Source organism: Thamnophis sirtalis, unplaced genomic scaffold, assembly GCF_051295495.1.
Source record: "Thamnophis sirtalis isolate CommonGarterSnake01/CBP01778 unplaced genomic scaffold, rThaSir2_p1.2 scaffold_4, whole genome shotgun sequence".
NCBI lineage: Eukaryota > Metazoa > Chordata > Lepidosauria > Squamata > Natricidae > Thamnophis > Thamnophis sirtalis.
This window is the reverse complement of record NW_028261384.1, coordinates 123,381,562-123,394,684: the sequence shown is the minus strand read 5'-3', so window position 1 is coordinate 123,394,684 and position 13,123 is coordinate 123,381,562. Positions and strand designations below refer to the sequence as shown.

Sequence of the window (13,123 nt, the reverse complement as noted above, 5' to 3'; positions counted from 1 at the left end):
GATTGACACCTGTCAATCTCCTTTTTTGTTTTTGTTTTTCAATGAAAGGATGCCTACCTAAACTGTTTGGATGATTCTATTTTGCTTCCTTGACAAACCTAATTTTTGTCTCAGAAATTTTGTCCCCTCCTCTTCCCCCCCCCCCCAACTTTCCCTTAGCAAATCCATAGATCAGTGTTTCTCAAACTTGGCAATTTTAAGATGTGTAAACTTCAACTCCCAGGATTCCTGAAGTAGCATCCCACCTGGAGAATTCTGGGAGTTAAAGTTCACACATCTTAAAGTTGCCAACATTGAAAAGTCCTTCCAGAGACGTTAGAAATGGAGTGTTGTAATCCTTGTTGGTTGCCTTCTCATGACACCACAAGCAGCAAACTTGTCTAGTTGCATCCTGCAAACACAACTGCTGTAGCTGGTTTATGATTCCAGAAGCCAGGTCTAACACCTGTTTTCTCCGACACTGACAACTTGCTTTGACAACCAACTAAATAGACAAACCAATACATGATCCAATCTATTCTTACATGATAGTGCTATATTTACATGGACTAAGACAGAGCTGCTCTAATTTCTGAAGTGAGTCAAAGAGTGTTCTGAAATAGCCAAGAGCCGTAATACATACAGAATTAGTAACATGGAAGACGAAAGAGACCTAAAAAAAAAAAAAAGATAATTGACTGAAAATGTAAACACTTCTTTAACCCGAGATCTCTTATTCCCTGAAACAATAAGATCGGGGTTAGAAGGAGAACAGATCATAATAATACTAAATAGATTTTGTAATTGGTTGGACCATCTGACCACGTCCTGTTATTATCTCTTCAGAGGCTTAGACTGGATCAAGTTATCGTTATACTGCCAAATCTGAAAGACAGCTGTTGTTTTCTGTAACCGGGTGTGAATTTAGCCTCCGGGTCCCACACGTCTCCTAAGGGCCATCTGGAAGTCCTAGCTTCAGGCTTCTTGTGGTTCACAAACTTGGGAAATGGGGTTTGCCACAAATCCCTTCCAAATCTTTTCCTGTTATCATTCACGCCTGCAGTCTAGAGACACACACGGCCTCAGCAGATAGCTTGCATCCTTGTCATACAATTGTGGCATGGGAAAATTCACAGGCTGACCTTGTTGTTATTCCAGGCAGCCCTGGGGGCCTGTTTTTTTTCCCCCCAGGACCACAGCAGAGGTGGGGTGTGCAACCACTCTCAGCGGTGGATATGCTGAATTACAATAATACGCCTTTCCGTTAGCTGAATCATCTGCAATGTTCGATATGAGACAAATGTGTAGGAAATTGCTTGATTTGCAAAAAAAGAAAGGGCTACTTGAACAAGGTCAAAGGTATCCTGGCTTTTACAAAATAACTTTGACTTCCCCAGTTACTTCCTTCCAAGATCTCTTCTGCAAAGGATAGGATAGGATAGAGCAGAGCAGAGCAAAATATGGAATAGAATAGAATAGAACAGAACAGAATGGTGTTCAATCACCAAAGGCAGCATAGGTAGTCCTTGACTTCACAGCAGTTCATTTAGGGACCAAAGTTGCAACAGCACTCTGCCTCTGTTTATTATAGGAAAATGAGGTGCTGAAACAATTGGTTCCTATGCAAGGAAAACCCCACAGATTTCATCGCTCCTTTTTCATTCCTGGCAGAGCTGTTTCTTTTCCAGCAGGTGAGAGCTCTGATGGACAGCCAGGTTTTGCATTGTTTCTCCTCCTTTCCTCATTCCCTTTTTCCCCCCTCTTTCTCTCTAGGAACCAAAAATGTAATTGAGGCCTGTGTCACGCAAGGAGTCCAGTATCTGATTTACACCAGCAGCATGGAGGTCGTAGGACCTAACATAAAAGGCCACCCTTTCTACAGGTATGAGTTGCTTATTTTTCAAAATGATGATGATGATGAGCTCTGTTAGACTAAGACAACCGGGGAAATTTTTTAAAGCTTCTGTTGTCTGTAGAGATTCTCAGCCATCCAGGGTGATTTTTAAAGAGGCAACTGAACTTTCTTATTTTTTCTTGGAAGATGTTTAGCTTCTCATCCAAGAGGCAGGGAAGGGAAGGATTTATACCCCTTGCAGACAGCTGGTCATTTGCATTCTGTCTCTCTGTCCTCAGGGTCACCTGAGTAGTGCACATAGGTGGAACTGATTCTTGGAACTGCTGGAAGGACTGTGTTGTGGAGCTGTGCTTTCTGCAGGATGTTTTCCTCTGTTGTCTGCACCTCGAACTGACAACACAGACTCATCCCCGACCGCCTGCACCTGTGTTCAATAGTGAAAGAACACAGGGCAGTGAAAAAACAACAACACACAGCTCCACAACACAGTCCTTGCAGCAGTTCCAAGAAGGCTCCACACCCATTCTCCCTACTCAGGTGAACCTGAGGATACAAACAAACGTCCAAGTGGCCTCAACTATTCTCTAAAAAGGTTGCAAATGACCAGCTGTCTGCAAGGAGTATAAATCCTTCTGTTCCCCACTATCCCGTTAGAGCTGAAGAAGCTTCTTGGATGAGAAGCGAAACGTCTTCAAAGAAAAAAAAAAAACTAGGAAGTCCAGTTGCCTCTTGAAAAATACAATTTCTATTGTATTTCCCTTGGGTTGGACTAGAAGGCGGCCAAGGTCCCTTTCAAGCCTATTATTCTATGTTTTAATCTGGAGTTTCTTATTCTTTTGAGTCTTCTCGCACTGTTTTAGCTATCTAAATGTGCATATATATTTTTTAAAAATAGAATGGAGCTCCTAAAGAGTTAACTGAGTTTCAGTGTTGGTTGCAAATAACAGGGAGTTCCCCTGATTTAGGCAAGCCCACATGTTTTGGCCCTATTCAAGGGTTTCCCTGGGTTCTCCTCTAGCATTGCCATGGCAACAGGGATACAGTTCATAACAGTCACAGTGGATTACTGCTCTCTGTGGGTGTGGGCCAATGGCTCTGCTCTCCCGTCTAACAAGTAGGGAAAGTTGACTGCTGTTTGTAGTTAGAAGTTTAGTCACCCCAAGGCTTGAAAATCTGAAAAATTTTCACTACAGGGTGCAAGCGACCCTCAACCGCTCTGTTACAACGGCACTGAAAAAAAGTGACTAACGACCGTTTTTCACACTTATTATGACCGTTGCGACTGGTTCATATTTACAACGGTTGCAGGGTCCCGAGGTCACATGATCCCCTTTTGCGACCTTCTGACAACTAAAGCCAATGGGGTATCCACTATGCAACCATCTTACTCACTTAACAGCTGCAGTGATTCGCTTAACAACTGGGGCAAGAAAGGTTGTAAAATGGGGCAAAACTTGCTTACCAACTATCTCACTTAGTGACAAAAATTTCATTTTCATTTTTTTTTCATTTTATTGGAAATTTATATGCCGCCCTTTTCCCTGAGGGGACTCAGGGCGGCTTACAACAATAAGGGAAGGGAGTGCGAGACAAGACTTAAAAAGAAAAGAATCGTGATAAAAAGAAAATTAATCGTAAAAACACAACATTCACTCAACATTCGGGCGGGGTTAGTGTAATCCTATCCCCAGGCCTGACGGGATAGCCAGTTCTTGAGGGCTGTGCGGAAGGCCTGGACTGTGGTGAGGGTACGGATCTCCACGGGGAGGTTGTTCCATAATGTCGGAGCTGCAACTGAGAAGGCTCTCCTCCGCGTAGTCGCCAGTCGGCACTGGCTGGCGGATGGAATTCGGAGGAGGCCTACTCTGTGCGATCTGATGGGACGCAGGGAGGTAATTGGCAGGAGGCGGTCTCTCAAATAGTCAGATCCACTACCATGGAGCGCTTTATAGGTGGTAAGTAAGACCTTGAAGTGCACCCGACGATCAACAGGTAGCCAGCGCAGCTCACGGAGGATTGGTGTTATATGGGCGAACCGTGGTGCGCCCATGATCACTCGCGCGGCCGCGTTCTGGACTAGCTGAAGTCGCCGGATGCTCTTCAAGGGCAGCCCCATGTAGAGCACATTGCAGTATTCCAGCCTAGAGATCACAAGGGCTCAATTTGTGGCTCGGTTGTGGTCATAAAGTTGAGGATTACCTGTACTTTTAACGGATGCCTGTAGGAAAAACCTATTAGATACAACCGGTGGTGAAATTCAATTTTTTTTACTACTGGTTCTGTGGGTGTGGCTTGGTGGGTGTGTTGTGACTTGGTGGGCGGAGCTTGGTGGGCATGATAGGGGAAGGATACTGCAAAATTTCCATTCCCACCCTACTGTGGGGCCAGCCAGAGGTGGCATTTGCTAGTTCTCTGAGCTACCCAAAATTTCCACTACCGATTCTCCAGAACTTGTCCGAACCTGCTGTATTTCACCCCTGGATACACCCCTTTCCATCATGGGGAGTAAAGACAAGCAACAGATCCCCCCCTCCTTTATCCCCTTCCCCATATCATTTCAGGAGCATTATCCTCTTCTATGTAATGCAGGGGGCAGCAGCCACTGTAGCAATTACACTGGATTTAAACGAACAGCGCTAAAGTGTATTTAAGATTCTTTCAAGAAGAGATTGGACTGCCATATGTCAGAAATGGTGTAGGGCTAGAGTCTCCTGCTTGAGCGGAGGGTTGGACTACATGACCTATAAGGTCCCTTCCAACTCTGTTAATCTGTTAAGAAAGATACATAACTGTTAACTGTAACCTGGTTAACTGCTCTTGTTGTAAGTATAGGGTTTTGATGGCCTGTGATGCTTTCTTCCTTGCTTGCAGGTGCAACGAGGACACAAAATATGAGGCCATACACCACCATCCTTACCCACTTAGCAAAGCCAAGGCCGAGCGGCTTGTCATCGAAGCCAATGGGCAAGTGGTAAGCTAGAATTTGAGAGAGGATTTTGAATGTCTTCCGAGTTAACCAAGCCATGTGCTTCTTGGCCTCCTTCTATCTCAAACCCAGACCTGTCTCTTGGTCTGTTTCCTTGAAACTGGCACTCTGCAAAAGATTTAGACAGCATGTGATGACTGCGGATTGATCTGTGCATTGCAGGTCACGTTATCTGCAGAGTTCAGGCGTGGGGAAGACTAACTTGCAGCAGCTGTACCTACGTATATACTGATATGGTTTATTTGGCCAAGTGGAGTTAGACACACAAGAAATTTTTCTGTACTTGCAAAACAACACAATATAATAACAATACTGAAGCGTACTGCCAATAAAGAGGAGGAAGTAAAAAATAATAACAGGGATAAATAATAATCCTTCAGCCATACCCTATGAGTTCATATACATACACCTCAACCAAAAACAAACAAACAAAACACTTAGCAGTCACTCTATTTTCCATCAGCTGCGAGAATTACCATATTTTTCAGAGTATAAGATGCACCAAGGTTTTGGAGGCTTTTTTAAAAAAAAAGTAGGTAGGTACATAGAGGGATAGAAAGGGAGGGAGAGAGAGAAATACAGTAGGTAAATGGGGAGAGAGAGAGAGAGAGAGAGAGAGAGTAGGTAGGTAGGTAGGTAGGTAGAAATAAATACAGTAGGTAGGTAGGGAGAGAGGGTAGGTAGGTAAATAGGTAGGTAGAGAGATAGAGAGAGAGAAATAGAAAGAGAGAGAGAAATACAATAGATAAGTAGGGAGAGAGAATAGGTAGGTAGATAGATAGAGCCTGTTTTTTGCCAAAAAAAATTGCATGCATAGCCTTATGGGGCCTTATAGAGCGCTACTGGGATGGCGGGGGCAAAAATGGCCCATTTTTTGCTCATTTCTTCCCTTCCCAGCTTCCAGGAGCTCTCTAAAAGCCTCCATAACGGTATGCTCAGACTTTTTGGTGAAGGGGCCGGTCTTCAAAAAAGCAAAAAAATGCTGTATTCGATGTATAAGACACACCCAGATTTTTACCCTCTTTCTTATACTACGAAAAATGCGATAGGTGTTCAGCAGAGTGAGGGCACAAGGGAAGAAATTGTCTAGTTGTTTTGATGTACAATGCTGTATAGTGTTGTTACATTGCCTTCTTTTCCCCCAGTCATTTTTGTGGGCTTTGAACCCTAGACCCCTTGATCCAATGCTGTTGTCTTGATTAAGTGGCGAAGGAAGGCCCAGATTCAGGGGTGAAATCAACTTACCTTTGCTATTGGTTCGGTAGCAATGTGAGTGAGCGCGCACGCTCCGTGCATGCGCAGGACCTTTCACTCATGCGCAGAGCGTCACAAATGGATGTGATAACGTCCGGGTGGGTGGGTGGAGCTTGCTACCGAGTGTGCCTGCAAAGGCAAGTAGAACAGCAAAGGGGGGGGGGGAATCCGCTGTGCCACACACAATTTAGATTATATAGAAAGCAGAAAATCCTGTTTCTAGCTAATATAAATCGTGTGTCACAGGTGATCATCGGAAATACCGGTTTGCCTGAACCGGTAGCATTTTTTTACTATCGATTTGGTGAACCGGTAGTATTTGACCCTTGCCCAGATTCAAATCCATCCTCAATGATGGACTTTTGTTGGGTGACCCTTGGCCATATAAAGTCTTAGCGCGATCTATCTCACCGAGCTCTTAATGGAGTCCGATTGGAGAAGCCCAGGTGTAATCCACTTTCAGCCATGAAATGTCACAGGAAAAGTGACTTTGGACCTTGGTCTTCCTCTCCATTGGCCCAACCTATCTCTCAAGCTTATTGTTAGGGGAACCCAGGAGGAAGGGTGGCTAAATCCCTTGCTTGAATTGACATGAAAGCCCAGCAAACGAACACATAAACAAAGATTTTGCCACCAACTTCTAACTTGCCTCGATGGTGGATTGTCCACCCACAACCTGCTCAGATGTGCCAATCAGCAACAGAGAATCTTTCTTTTCTGCAGATGCCGAATGGGAAGCGGCTAGTCACTTGTGCCCTTCGCCCAACGGGCATCTATGGGGAGAACCATCTGCTGATGAAGGAGTTTTATGAGAACGGGCTGATGACAAAGAAATACATGATCCGGGCCATCCCAGCCTCTGTGGAGCATGGCAGGGTCTATGTAGGTAGGTTATGATGGTGCCTGGTGCATTCTTGACCCACCTTCTTTTATTTAGATACTTTTACTCTTCTTGGGGGTGTTCCCGTATACACGTACATCTTTATATCAGGTTCTTCTTAAGAACTGTGGAGTCCTTGGTGCCCTCTGAGCTTGGTTGTTTGCTTGCAGACATTTCATTACCCGACTAGGTAATATCATCAATGCCAAGGAAGGTGGGTTTTGCTCTTATATACAGTACCTTCCCCTGCCTTTGTTGGTGGAATGTGGTTTTTCCCCCCCTTGGTAGTCCCTTGATTAGGGTATTGTTTTCTACTTGATTGTTTCCCAGATGTCACACCTCCACTAACATTGGCAGGGCAAACTGCTATAAATAAACAGGGAGCAAACTTCGCAATCCTTTGCAACACTGATATTATCTGATCAGGTAATGAAATGTCTGAGAGCAAACAACCAAATTCAGAGAGCACCAGGAACCCCACAATTCAACCCTAAGCTGGAGATATTATTTTTAATTGGGACTTCTTAAGAACCATCGCCCTACTCTCTGCACTTCAAGTACATCTCTGAATTACCATTTGGTGGTAAGAGCTCCTGGATATAAATTTCGGACCCAAGAAACAAGCCAGATATGGATTCATATTAATTTGACGTGTTCTCAAAGTGTGGGGTACTCTGGGCCCTTAGAGGAAAAAGTGAATGTATCCTTTCCCCATGAATAAAAATAATGTTTATTTAGGTTAGATGAAAGAAAAAAACAAATTCACGCCTTAGTAATTCTCACAACATTTCTCAAACTTTCCAAGCCAGCAGTCACCCTCCTTTTCCAAGGAAAAAAGGAGCAAAGTTTGCAGTGAGTCTTGACGTTGTTTGCATTTTGTCTGCCTGATCAGGTTTCAATTTTTTTAAAGTGTGTAGCCCCCACCAGTTACTTATTACTCCCTCAGAGATTTGGACAGGAAACTTGAAAACCCATGTTGTAAGAATTAAAAAGAAAGAAAGAAAAGGAGATGAGTTCAGTTTAGCTGCTGGATTTATTTGCCATCTCCATTGCAGTATAAATAAAAGCAAGGACTAACCCAGGGCTGTCAAACTCGCAACCTGCCAGATGCATCACACGCTGGCCATGTCCATGCTGGCAGTGTAGCAAAGGGAGAAAAGTCACAATATATCACATAAAGACGCAAGTTTGACGCTCCTGGCTTAACCCTTTCCCCAAAATCCCTGTTCTCAGTATAAATTGGAAAATAACAGAATAATGAAATTGGAAGGGACCTTGGAGGTCTTCTAGTCCAACCTCCTGTTCGAACAGGCGACCCTAGGCCACTCCAGACAAATAGTTGCCCAATCTCATCTTAGAAACCTCCAGTGTTGGAGCACCCACAACTTCTGCAGGCAAATCATTCCACTGATTAATGGTTCTAAATTTCTCAAAAAATAAGCACACCTCTATTCACACACACACACACACACACACACACACACACACACAAAAGCACACAATTCCTATTTCAGTGTCTTGTGTGATTGGATCTTGTGTTAAGACTTCTAACAGGGTGCAGGAAGCACTATTTTTAGAAATGCATTTGAGATCTTATCCCTGCTGTGTCTTCTTGAGTAAACGGTGCTGCGTTATTGTGTCTCTATGTTATCTCTGCGTTTTCACAAAAGTGACATTGGCTAGTGAAACGTCTCTCACTTGATCATCTTTTTGGTCTCCTAACTTGCCCCTTCTGTAGGCAACGTGGCTTGGATGCATCTCCTGGTGGCTCAGAAGATCCAAGAGGACCCCTCAATCATCGGGGGCCAAGTTTATTTTTGCTACGATGACTCTCCATACAAGAGCTACGAGGACTTTAACATGGAGTTCTTGAGGCCATGTGGCTTCCGCCTCCTGGGGTCCCGTCCCCTGCTGCCGTTCTTTCTCCTCCATCTGATAGCTCTGCTCAATGCTCTCCTGCAGTGGCTCCTGAAGCCCTTCTGCGTCTATGCCCCCATCCTCAACCCCTACACCCTGATCATTGCCAGCACTACCTTCACCATACAGACCGACAAGGCCCTGAAACACTTTGGATACCAACCTTGTTTCACCTGGGAAGAGAGCCGGAATCGCACAATTGGGTGGCTCCAAGAGGTTACGGCAGAGAAGCAGGTGGAGAAGCAAGACGGGTCGATGTGAATGGCGTGATCTCTGCAGGGAACCTGGTTGGGGACTAGAAATCTGGATTTTGGATGTGCTAAACTCAGAACAATTGCAATATCAAGCTATGGCCTTATATTGACTGGTTTTAGACGGTGATGTTAGAAATTTGTACGGTAGCTACCTTTGCCCTTAGGTGACCTTTGGAAGCAGCTCTACAGCCTTGCAAGAATGGGTGGGCCCTCTGTTTCCCCAGGTGGAAATGTCAAATACCAAAAAAATGCATTTTAGATTTTGGCTGAGTGCACCAATGTCTCCTTCTCAAACTCGATGAAGCCTTTTTTTCCCCCAGCCAAAGTCCCAAACAGAATGACTTTTGATGATGGTCTTCAATGTTTCCATCATGTCATACATTCCAACCTACTCGCAAGGCTTTGATTTAGCATGCTCCAAAGTTTAACTGGAAGGTTGCAAGGTCAGCTCATCTTCTACCATTCCTTAGCTTTGGAAGACAGATTGTTGATCCATTCCTTGTCACTACAGACTAGTTCCGTGTTTTTCTTCCTACCTCAGTGACCCCTAAGTGCAATAAGGATGGAAATTCATGTTTTTGATGTAATCTAGCTAGTCACTATTTATCTGAGTAAGCAGATACTCTTAAGTATGAAAGGAGACTAATAAGCTGTTATATTATTTTCTAGCCTCAATTATCTTACATGACTTGTGCAATAGAAATGTATGACTAGAAAACCTCCTTGGTGGCCAACAATTAAGTTAAACAAGCAAATAAATATATTATATTCCCATGAGAGCTAGCGTTATCTTTTATGATGTCTGTGAGAAGTTTAAAAACTAAGAAAGAGGGATATAGTGGATCAAGAGACAGAGCTTGAGGGGACATATTTGAATGGTATATGCTGGAAGCAGTGGATGATGGGAATTAGTGGCCTTGAGTAAAATCTGTTGCTGTATAACCAGTAGTGTTCTTTAGGCCCTTCACCTAGAAGTCTATAGAGATTCTCAGTCATCCAGTTCATGGCTGTCCCAAAGGTGCTTTTTCAAGAGGCAACTGGTCTTTCTTTTTTTTCTTTTGAAGATGTTTTGCTTCTTATTCAATAAGCTTTTTCAGTTGAAGAGCTGAAGAAGCTGCTTGGATAAGAAGCGAATCGTCTTCAAAGAAAAACCAGAAAGTCCAGTTGCCTCTTGAAAAAGCACTTCGCGGGCTTCACCTACAAATTTGTTTATATTGTTGAAGATTGGATGCCATGAAGGGTTTTTTTTTTTAACCTTGTATATCATCTACAATTATTTTTAGCTTTCTTCCATAACAATGAATTTCTCTGTTTTTTGGCTTCCGTCTGTGAAGAAAGCTACATGTTTCATTTCCATAGGAATAGCTATGGATGGGTAGTTCAAAAAAACAGCAAGGCAACTGCAGCTTTGTTCGTCTTTTCACTTTATACCTCTTATAAGAGAGCCCTGGATGCAACCTGAAATTATCCCAAGTGCTGAACACAGGTGCTGCTCCCCTGCACAGCCCCTTAAGACTCTGAGCCACAGTTTGTTATGGGCTATGGTTTGTTGATTAATTAAGTCTAGTTTGTTGAACTGTGGCTTGCTGACTGAATTCACATGTCAGCTGTATTTGCTTCTTAAGGAAATTCAGTAAAGCACAAGAACTCCACAGAATGACTTAACCAATGATTGATCCTAGCCAATATTTAAATACAACCTCCAGATTGTAACTAGGTAAAGATAAAGGTTCCCCTCGTACATACATGCTAGTTGTTCCTGACTATAGAGGGCAGTGTTCATCTCCATTTCAAAGCCGAAGAGTCAGCGCTGTCCAAAGAAATCTTCGTGGTCATGTAGCTGGCATGACTAAACACTGAAGGCGCACAGAATGTTGTTACCTTCCCACCAAAGGTGGTCCCTATTTTTCTACTTGCATTTTTACATGCTTTCGAACTGCTAGGTTGGCAGAAGCTGGGACAAGTAACGGGCGCTCACTCTGTTATGCGGCGCTAGGGATTCGGACTGTTGAACTGCCGACCTTTCTGATCGACAAGCTCAGCATATTAGCCACTGAGCCACCACGTCCCTCCAGATTGTAACTAACATCCGCTAATTTCCCCCTCCTTTTAAAGCAAGTTTGTTGATACAAAGTTCTAGAGCACTTTATTTTATTTATTCAACTTCTATAGCTGCCCATCTTAATCAAGTAATGAAGGAATCTGGGCAGCTTACAGTTCAAATGTCATGCTGTTACTTTGTCCTCTTGACCTTTCCCAGTATAAGCCTACTAAGTCCCCTTTTGAGTCCAGCTCCTGGATTTATATGTGCAGCTCCACTTCCAGACCTCAACTGAAGTGAGAAGTTCCTTCTAGGTTCCAAGAAACAGACAGGCCCAAGACCTAAAGGAACATCCATCTTTTGACAAATGTTACATGTTTGGCCAAAGCGACTTCATTTGAAATTTTCCTGAATTTGAGATGAGTGCCAGCAAACTGCTATCGTAGATAGTTTAACAAACAGATGAGTGGGAGGTGAAAAGATAAAAAAAAAACTTTATCATTTGTTAGAAAAAGGGAAAACTGTGTCCAAAGCTGATGGGTGATCCTCCACTGATGGGTGGAACAGGGAACCAATTCAGATCAGATCAGATCACAAAGGGCCCAGCTGACCACAACCATGTGTAGCAAGCCACATTTGACTTGACAATCTAGATCAACCAAGTTGTTCCAGGTCACAATGAAATTGTGATGGACGCTGCTGCAGGTCTCTGGTGGAAGAGCCCTTTGTCTGAACGCCACCTATCCTAAGTAGTACTTCTTCAAAACCAAAGCTAGGTATAACCAGCCAAACTGTGGAAAGTTTATTTAGTGAACGGCATATAACCAGGGGTGGGATTCAGTCGGTTCAGATCGGTTCGGGCAAACCGGTAGTTCCAGTGAGCAGTTGAATGTTTGAATGTTTATTTAATTTGTATGCCGCCCCACTCCCGAGGGACTCGGGGCGGCTAACAACCAAAGGGGGGAAGAGGATACAAATAGGACAAAAGACAGACAGAGTAAAAAACAACAACAGTCACAATATTTCAAGTGGGGCTGGAAATTCATCAGCCCCAGGCCTGCCGGAACAACCAGGTCTTTGTGGCTTTGCGGAAAGCCTGGAGGGTGGTGAGGGTCCGGATCTCCACAGGGAGATCGTTCCAGAGGGCTGGAGCAGCCACAGAGAAGGCCCTCCCCTGGGGATTTGCCAGTTGGCACTGGCTGGCAGATGGAATTCAGAGGAGGCCTAATCTGTGGGATCTAATCGGTCTTAGGGAGGTAATTGGCAGGAGGCGGTCTCTCAAGTACCCAGGTCCGATACCATGTATGGCTTTAAAAGTAAGGACTAGCACCTTGAAGCGTGTCTGGAGCCCAATAGGCAGCCAGTGCAGCTCGTGGAGGATAGGTGTCACGTGGGTGTACCGAGGTGCACCCACAATCGCTCGCGCGGCTGCATTCTGGACAAGCTGAAGTCTCCAAATACTCTTCAAGGGCAGCCCCATGTAGTGTGCGTTACAGTAGTCCAGTCTTGAGGTCACAAGGGCGTGAGTGACTATTCGAAGGGCCTCCCGGTCCAGGTAGGGTCGCAATTGGTGCACCAGGCAAACCTGGGCAAATGCTCCCCTGGTCACAGCCGACAAATGATGTTCTAAAGTCAGCTGCAGTTCCAGGAGGACTCCCAAATTGCGAACCCTGTCTGAGGGGCGTATAATTTCACCCCCCAGCCTGAGAGATGGAGTACATAGCCAATCTTTGGGAGGGAGCATCAATAGCCGCTCAGTCTTGTCAGGATTGAGTGCAAGCTTGTTCATTCCCATCCAGACCCTGACAGCCTCCAGGCACTGACACATCACTTCAACCGCTTCACTGAGTTGGCACGGGGCGGACAGATACAGTTGTGTATCATCCGCATATTGATGATATTTTATCCCGTGCCGACGAATGATCTCACCCAGAGGCTTCATGTAGATGTTAAATAG

General features: G+C 44.4%; 1 protein-coding gene across 4 annotated transcripts in view; it reads left to right on the top strand.

Moving 5' to 3' along the window:
- HSD3B7 (hydroxy-delta-5-steroid dehydrogenase, 3 beta- and steroid delta-isomerase 7) overlaps positions 1–9,902 on the top strand; it is a 75,690-nt gene extending 65,788 nt beyond the window's left edge. For all 4 annotated transcript variants that reach the window (XM_087714096.1, XM_087714098.1, XM_087714099.1 and 1 more), the window contains 4 exons: positions 1,753–1,861; positions 4,706–4,805; positions 6,798–6,960; positions 8,693–9,902. In XM_087714096.1, the coding sequence (XP_087570222.1) occupies positions 1,753–1,861; positions 4,706–4,805; positions 6,798–6,960; positions 8,693–9,132 (812 nt within the window). In that variant the 3' untranslated portion in view covers positions 9,133–9,902. The remainder of the gene's footprint in view (positions 1–1,752; positions 1,862–4,705; positions 4,806–6,797; positions 6,961–8,692) is intronic.
- Positions 9,903–13,123: the final 3,221 nt, after the last annotated feature.